The sequence below is a fragment of the Leuresthes tenuis genome, unplaced genomic scaffold, assembly GCF_036924035.1.
Source record: "Leuresthes tenuis unplaced genomic scaffold, fLeuTen1.0.hap1 SCAF_19, whole genome shotgun sequence".
Taxonomy (NCBI): Eukaryota; Metazoa; Chordata; class Actinopteri; order Atheriniformes; family Atherinopsidae; genus Leuresthes; species Leuresthes tenuis.
In genome coordinates, this window is record NW_027325373.1 from 12,474,470 (window position 1) to 12,483,091 (window position 8,622).

Consider the following 8,622-nt stretch of genomic DNA (forward strand, 5'->3'; position numbering starts at 1 on the left):
TTGTTTTTTTCTTTTAAAACCTGCGTGAATACGCAAGGACGTCTTCTTAAGGTTAATGTTCTTATCGCCGTCAACGCGTTTCACTTTTCCTGACGACAACAGGACGAAAAGCATGAAGGCTGCTTTTGAAAAAAAAAAAAAGAAAAAAGAAAAACCCTCCTAAGGGGATCCGCTCCGTGGCCTGTCCTGATTTGAGTCCAGTCCACTGACCAAGCGCTGGATGCTCTGGAGCTCGTTCGCAGCGTCCTTGTCCGTGCAAGTTTTTGGGGACATGGACACGGATCCGGAGGATATTGTGGACGAGTGGCTGGTCACCTCTGATGTGGAATCCAAGGTGACACCGGACACGGGGCTGGCCGGGACGATGCCGTCTGTTTTCAGCTCGGTGCCGGTGCTGGCCATGGTGGGCATGGCGGTGGTGAGCAGAGTGCTGTCCGGTACCGTCATGGGGATGGAGTAGGGGCTGTACCTGAGTCGGGGACGCACTGCATTCAGGAAGGGGTGCCGATGCACCGAAGATGAGGCAGAGGACGAAGCTGCCGCGGCTGCTGCCATATAAGTGTAAGGATAAGGGAACAAACTGCCAAACGGAGACATGGCAATGCCCTGTGGATAAATGGAGAAACTGAGCGTGAGCCACAAGGCTGATATCATAGACAGCTCATACTCACACTGTTAATCAATGCTGTGCAATCTAAGACAATGTACGCCAAAACAGGAATGATTCTAAGGAAATGCTTTGTAATATGTTATGTAATATGTAATATATAATGTTAGACATTCCATATATTATTACGCACAACTACATCGTTTTATGTTTAAAATAGTTGTTCAACATGAACTGCATTTGGACTTTTACTGTCTGTACTGACTTTTAAAATGGTGAATCTTACTTAAAGGTTTTGAAGAATTGGCCTGCTGTGATTTCTGCGCTTGGGTTCCGAACAAAAAAAAAATACCGTGCAGCAAAGCTTTACCACCTACCGCGGCGACAGCTTCGCTGCTCACTCAAGAATTTGAAATGCGAATACAGATCCCTGATACCTGTTGCTGCCATCCGACTAGAGAAGCTGCAGCTAAAACATTTGTTTTGAACAATAAATGGAGAAAAATACACGTTTATTGTCCATTAAAACATAAAGTTGTTTCCCCCTCTGAGCCAATGAGGCATTTTAATACTCCCCACTGTGGCTCTAAAACTCAGACTTAATGAGCTCGTATCATATGATTGCCTAACACCTGAAGTTGTTGCTAGTTGGTCTCAGTCAGTCATATCTCATTAATAATTTTGTTCAAATCCACAACAACAATAGATTCCAACAGACACTAGGTCTCTAATCGTCAAATACAGTTCAAAGTTTCCTAGCTCCGCTCTGCATCTTTGACTTTTAGTAGGAAAGCAGGGATACGTGCAAACAGGACACACGTCTTCCTTTGCAGTTGCTTTCAAAACAGAAAACATGAACTAATGAACTTTAAATGTGTCCCTGCACCTGTCATATTAAATCTGGTACAGGGGCCTCTGTGGCCTGTCGTCTGCAGCACAGTGCAACCAAGCATGTGCTTTAGCAAAGTTGCAAGAAGGCGTAAGTCAAAGAAAACAGGTTTTACCTGTGATGCCAAGACATGTTGCTGCAGATGAAAGGGCAGGCCGGGCGCCCCCGTCAAGCTCTGCGCAGGTGATGCCATGCTCGTTGTGTCCATGGTGCTCACCCCTGCCGAGGATACTGCTGCCAGTAGTGGTCCCATGCCCGCGGCCATGTTTGAGAATGCACCCCCCATACTGAACTGACTGGGGTGCAACAGAAACGGATGCGCGCCGCCGAGGTGATTGAAAAACTGTTGTCCTGTTAGCGCTGTTGGAAATCCAAAGTTATGCAAGTGGTTGTGGCCTAGGTGCGCGCTGTCCGTCTGAACAGTCAAAGGCATGAAACTGTCCTTGCTTATTGACCTACATTCGTCCGTTTTGGACTGGTCCAGGTTCGGGCTCTTAAGGTCTTCTCCGGAGCGCGTGGTGCTGGAGATGACAGTGATTGGGCTCTGTCGTGAGTCTGCCTGGCTTTTCTCAGTTCTTGGGCCGCTTTCGCGGATCCTGCCGGCAGAGTCACTGTTACTAAAGGCATTCCCCTTGGCTGGGGTGGCTTCGTGATCTTTCCCGTCCTCTGTAGTGGTGGAAATCTTGCTGGAGTCAGCACCGTCTTTGTTGTGTCCGTCTTTGCTCTCATCGTCGCTGTCCTCGTCACTGTCACAGAAATCTTTGCATGAAGAAAAGAGTAGAATGCCAGTTACATTTCTGTGTACTGGGAATCTTTATCCACTCTACGGGTGGCTCTCAGAGGTGGTACAGAAACTTATTGCGAAGTACTCTGGTGAGCCATGTGATGCTGTGAGTCAATTCAACAATTAAAATAGCAATGGTGTTAATTCCCCCCATCAAATACCCTTTTAAATGCATTTTTTAGGGGGAAATTACTTGAAAACCATTTTAAGCACTATGTTATGATGTCTTTAAACATCTGCCACCAATTAATGGGAGTATTCTCTTTTTCCTTGGTGTTTATTGTTCATTTCAATTAGACAATCAGTGCCGAGGACAGCTATCAATTTCCCATGCGTGGATGGGCTGGATATAAATGATCAGCTATTCATTGACGGACAACTCAAGACGTTCATTCTTAGGCTATTAAAAAGAAGAAGAAAAAAAAACTTCCCACAATGCAGATTTTACGACTTTTGGACGAGAAGTGTGACTAGGTGTGTGGTCTGTCAGCCTACCTTTCAGGTGTGGGGGGCCCACTGTTGACACGGCGGGGGACGAGGCCTGGCCGAAGCATTTGAAGGAAGCCTGCTCGCCGGAGGAGTCGTCTGAAGCGCCGTTTTCTTTTTTCTGCTGCTCCTCGTATGAACGCATGGACTGCAGCGCCAGCTGCTTCCTGCGAACAAGTGCCCGGGTTATTATAGGGTAGTCCCAGTTCGCAGGTCAGGAACAATATCAGCAGTACGGTGAATGATGTAGAAAACTATTTTAGTCATTTAAAAAAAAAATTGCATGCATGCTCGTGTGTGTATTTTTTCCTGTTATAGGCGTAAAGACTTAGTAAACTTGTGTCTGTTGAGCTATTTGGGTAGATAAGACAGACTTCCTGGGGTTTAGTGTGAACGTTTAGAGGCGGGTTTAATTCAGAAAGATCCAATACAGCCAGAAGCCAGCAATGCACGTTTTCTCTCCGTCTCACCTCTTTTCCCGTCTCCCATTGCCGGTGTCACGGAATCCTTTGGCGAAAGGGTTATGGTCAATTTTCAGCTGGGTTATCTGAAATAGAAGGTGAAGTCATGTCTATTTATAGCGAATAAAGTGAAACTTCCCCTAAATGTTTTCATCGAGCCTCGCATTCCGAGCCAAAGTCACGGTTGATTTATTTATTTTTCTCTTCCTTTACGTTTCATACACATGGAGATCATTGTCCCACAGGCTACACTGCACAGTAAACATACAGATAAAACGCACATTTAACAAAACACACGAGCCCACAAAGACCGTGGCCTCCTATTTGTCAACGGGAGTGAAATCTGCTGCTCTGTTTGTAGCTTTCACTGAAGCCCCACTTCTTCACCACTTCCTCCCTGTGTTACCGCTGCGCACCGGAGCTGATACATGTGGTGCCAATGCTCTCCAATAACTTCAAAGATATACTGCCATGATATTGTTTTTTACTATCATTGTTATTTTTCAGCATAAAAAGTTACCAATTAAAGCAGCATAATCTGGCTAAACACATCTCCCTTTTCTTCCCCCAGTTATTTCCCTTTTTTACCCTTTAACCTTGCAGCCCCCCCCCCCCTCTCTTCTTTTTCAGCATTTTTCAACCCCCAGCCCTTTTAGTACCACAATCACACACACGCATACGCACGCACGCACGAACGCACAGAAACGCTGAGAGCGAGGAACACTCTGGGACTGTGCCAAATCCTTTCCACGTGATTAAATAAATGGAAGATAACCTGTATAACATTCCTCAGAATTATTGCTTTCCTACCACAAGCTGGTGAATGTGGCACTTACTCGCAACACCCCCCCCCCCCCCACTCCCCCCCAACACACACCAACTACCACTCTCACAGTCTCAAACAAATATGATGTCTTTCATATTTTATGACAACAAAATGGAGCTGAGCTTGAAAGAAAGCACGTTTGACAGGACAAGGGACGCACAAGCCACAATTCTGAACGTGTTCACGACAAGCAACGCCCAGTTTCTGCGTCTAATTGTGCTTACCTTGTCATTTTGATAAGCAGTCACGGCAATGAAATCTGTTTCAGGGAAAACATAAGTCCTGAAGGTGCTGTACGGGAGTTTGAGAATGTCGTTGGCCCTCACGATATGAAATCGTGGCTGATATTTGTGCATCGAATTAAGAATGGTCTGCAACACACACAGTCACAAAAGGTTGGGGAGTTAGAAACACGTGAAAACCCACAGATCGCCGTTTTCTAGGATTCCTCCTGCAGCAACGTCCATTTGAAATGGAAGGGTGATTTAGCAGGAACTAGACAGGTCCAGCATGGTCTATAGGCATGCAAATGCAGGTAAATATGCATATGGGATAACAAAAGGATTATTACAGCATAATGACATTTGTGAGTTGCAGGTAAAATACAAGAATATTAGCAACCTAATAAAACACAATTTAATACAAATATCTACTGAAATTGTATGTTGATAAATAGGAAAATTGACATACATTAGTTGAACTTACAAATCCATGCTTGTCGGAGATGTTATTTGTCAGCTTGAGTTTGTGAAAATTGACCACTTTTGACATCCACTGTTCACCAGTAGCAGGACTGTCCGGGTGAATGTACATCCTCTTTGGCATTTCGGGGTCGGCCTTTCCTGCCACCATCCAGCGGGAGTTGTGAAATTTGTACCTGCAGTCGTCGGCTGCAACTATATCCATCAAGAGTATATATTTGGCCTTTTTGTCCAGACCAGTGCACCTCACTTTGAAGGGAGGAAACATCCGCCTGTAAAAGAAGAAAACAAACCGTGAGGCACTGGTGCGGGAGAAATTAGATACAAAAAAATAATAATAAACTAAATAATAATTGAGTGGTTAAATTACAACAGCCGTCTATAGAAAAAGGCGTCTGTTGTTCTTCTTTTTTTCTGTTTTTATTTAGAAATCTGGTACCGGCTGTCGGTTTAACGACTTATGTTAAGTAGCTCCCTCTTACTTTACCTGCTTATGCTCTCTGCAGGAAAAGTGTGTGTTTTGTGTAGCTTAATTCAAAATCAACGTATTCTTTCTAGGTCACAGTTTACCAAAAAAAATAATAAATAAAAAACACAACATGATTTAAAAAAAGAAAAAAGAAAATTGTTTAATTCCTTGAGAGGTTAATACCTACACCGCCCACCTCTGCATTGCACAATTACTGCCATGAAGACCAAAACAATTTGACATTTTAATAGAATAAGTTAGAGCAAAAAAGAGAGGCCATTTTAAAAAAAATATCAGCACGTGTGTACAGACAATTAGAACTCAGAACCAATATTTAGGAGGGTTAATATCCTAAAATGTAGTAGCTGCATGTATAATCTCTCGTGTCATTATAGTTTTCGTCATTTAATAAACGTTTGTAAACTGTTCACGACAAACCTGGGACTTAAAAAGCTGCTGCATAAACACGACGTGATCTCACGTTGTTTCATTCATTATCTGTCTCCTTATTTTTCCCCTATTAAGTCAAAAATAGGCCATATAGTCTATTTTTAGATGCCTCGACGGTTTAGGGTCATGCATTTATCATGTAGTCAAAACGCATAGGGCTATAAATGCCATATTTCCGTACCATTTGTGGGGCGATTATGCAAGTTTAGTTGTTACCAGATATGCTGACGAAAAGACCAAAAAAGAGCGGTGCGTAAAATACTCGCTGATAAATAAAGAGAAGCGGCGAGTCTATGTAGGATCAAATAAAACCAACCATCAAGAAATGTCAGTTATCACAACAGTTCTCTGCAAATCACATTTTTTTTGGGATATCAATTCTGAAAAAAAAATGAAAAAAAGTTTCTTTTTTACCTTCCGGATTTTGTGATCACCATCTCGGTGCCCCTCTTGTGGAAGAGTTCCCAAAGCTCCTTGGCTTCCAGGTGGACTTTCGGATCGTCCTCCACCTCCTCCTCAGGTTCCAGAGTCTTTAGAGGCCTCAGGTGGGCGGCCGCAGCCTGGTGCCCCAGCGAGGAGAAGTGGAGGCCGGTCTCCGCGGCTCCCATCAGCTGGTCCATGATCGGCTTTCCCAGGGCGCCAGGCAGAGACAAGGAGCCGCTGGGAGGGAGAGCCAGGGCCGGGAAGAAGGGAGGCTGGTGACCCAGCATTGCACTCATGGCAAATTCCGGACCCCGGTGAGGTATAAACGGATGATATGCCATACTTGATCCTTGTATGACTGGATCTCTCATCAGGAAGTTCATCCAAGTGCGGGCAACAAATGACAACTAGTTGAATGGAGCACAATGTGTCTTGCAATAGCGGAGCCTGCACAACAGCAGCAAGTTGATTCAAAATAAAAAAAGGGAAAAAATAAATCTGAACTCCTCCTTCAACGCGGCAGGAACAAGCATCCACTGTTGTTCTTTTTCACAAGTTGAGGGGAAATCTCTTCAGTCCTTTGCCGACTTTGGATCAAAAGTCTGTGAAGTAAAAAGCACAAATGATCTCCATTAATCTTCAAAAGTGCTGCGAAGCGGATTTTCTTCGGAGACAGACGCGCATCGGACACCTTTCGGTTTGTCGCTGGCTTTCGGACATAAGTCGAATTAAACCAACTGGGGTGAGTCACTTAATTGACTGCGGCGCATTCTTTCTCTTCTGCTGCTGTTTACAATATCGGCATTCCTGTTAAAATGGGTTCCTTCTTATTGGCTTCAGTCCTGCAGCGAGGGCGACGTGTTGAAATATTTCGATAGCGCCGAATAATCCCCCTGCCTTTACTTGCTCCGGACATGCACCCTCACACGCACACACACACTTTATTCCGTCTCTCCCCTTCACGCACACACACATTTCAGAGAAAGACGTGTGCAGAGAAAGGAGTCCGCTGACGGCCAGAGAGAGAGAGAGAGAGGGGTGGTAAGGTCCCAGCTCCGTGATTTTCCTAGCGCCTCTGTGGCCCATAGGGCTTCATACTGTATGGATGTGTTGCATGTTACGAGTAGCAGCGCTCCGTTTGATTGGCTCTTTCACGCGTTCGGACCAATTGTGTGGCTGCGTAGGCGTGGTTTTAACAGGTCGGGTGGAGGGGACAGACTTCAGACTTATAAAAAGGTGTTTGGAAACTCAAAAGTGCTTTGCCGTGAAACACCGCCCTGCTTCGGTCAGTATTGTGTGAATATGTCAACATCTTCACAGAAGTTGCGCTGTCGGCTGGTCTGTGAGACCCAGCGAAGAGCAGCCAAGCCAAGCCGGGGACCCGGCTCCCTTCGGCGGAGAGATGATACGATGTGGTGCGCCATCGACTTCCTTTTACTGTCCCCGTTGCACTCGTTCTCTTGTGATTTAAGCAATCCTAACCACACTATAGCTCATTCAGGCTTATGTTTATTTTCTGAATGAACAGTGTTCACTTTGCTGTCTCCACTATCTACACAGTTCAGTGAGAGCCGAAAAGCGCAGAGCCGACATTTCCTGTAGCGTCCTCCTTTTGAAATCAAAGCTCAGAATAATATAAGCGACTGGCGGCTGGGCGCTATATGATATATTCATTAAGTGTTAATAAGACTGTTATAACGCCTCTGAAACGTCCTGTTAATTATACGGGTTTGTTTAGTTTATGGGCGTGAGGCGTGTTTGACTGTCCATTCTTAATACTGTCATCCGGAATATTGAGAGATATGTCTTCTTTGCTGCTTTTTCTCTACTGCCTGCAATTATATTCGAGTCTGTGCGAGAGACGCCTGCTGTGAATAAGGTTTGAATGCATTGTTTTAAGGCTTTGCAATCTACAGATGGAATATGAAGAAGATCTGAGTAGTTGTCTTGTGTGAGGGGTAGAAGGTTCCCCTCGTGCAGCAATGCCCCCCCCCCCCTTTTAAAATTGCATTGAGTTGTTTAGAGTCGGTGAGTAATATGAAGACGACAATAGTTAGAGCGCAAAGAAGAAGAGGTGAAGAGTTCAGCGAGGATTGAAGTTTTTTTAGATGATTTCTAAAAGTGTCTGTTTTAAATCAATCTGTGATGCTGCCTGTGAATACAGCGAGCTTTCCCGGCATAACTGTGTCTGGGAGACAGTTTCAGCCTCTGCCAAGTGATCGTTGCACGGGCCGCCCTAAAGATGCATTATTGGCAATGCAGTGTTGATTTCCTTTAAAAAAAAAAACGCTATTTGAGCAATTCTTTTATCTATTTGTTTTATATAGCATTGAGTTGACTCCAGCTGTTAAGACTTTTTTTTTCTTTTTTAATCCACCTTAATATTAAATCCCATGTAGGTCTTATTACTATTACATTTAAGCCATGGATATGACTAAAGCGGATATAGTCATTCTCAGAAGAACGTGGTTCATTATTTGATGCAATAACATTGCTTCACTGCAAAGCCTCTGTGTGCACGCCAGA

The 8,622-nt window shown here is 44.4% G+C and overlaps 1 protein-coding gene across 2 annotated transcripts; it reads right to left on the reverse strand.

Annotated features, from left to right (window-relative positions):
• tbx3a (T-box transcription factor 3a) lies at positions 1 to 6,600 on the reverse strand. Of its 2 annotated transcripts, none has more exons than XM_072371688.1 (7): positions 6,088 to 6,600; positions 4,759 to 5,026; positions 4,278 to 4,424; positions 3,237 to 3,313; positions 2,776 to 2,933; positions 1,612 to 2,255; positions 1 to 606 (listed from the first exon to the last, which is right to left on the reverse strand). In XM_072371688.1, the coding sequence occupies exons 1-7, from the start codon at positions 6,477 to 6,479 to the stop codon at positions 160 to 162; spliced, it is 2,133 nt and encodes a 710-aa protein (XP_072227789.1). In that variant the 5' UTR covers positions 6,480 to 6,600; the 3' UTR covers positions 1 to 159. The 2 variants fall into 2 exon arrangements, with proteins under 2 accessions (XP_072227789.1, XP_072227788.1); XM_072371687.1 differs by having other exon boundaries at positions 4,744 to 5,026.
• Positions 6,601 to 8,622: the final 2,022 nt, after the last annotated feature.

Coding starts and splice junctions, on each gene's coding strand:
- tbx3a (XM_072371687.1), bottom strand. CDS start 6,479: ATGAACTTCCTGATGAGAGATCCAGTCATACAAGGATCAAGTATGGCA. Junction 2,256..2,775: donor GGGCCCCCCACACCTGAAAG/GTAGGCTGACAG, acceptor CTTCATGCAAAG/ATTTCTGTGACAGTGACGAG. Junction 607..1,611: donor AACATGTCTTGGCATCACAG/GTAAAACCTGTT, acceptor ATTTATCCACAG/GGCATTGCCATGTCTCCGTT.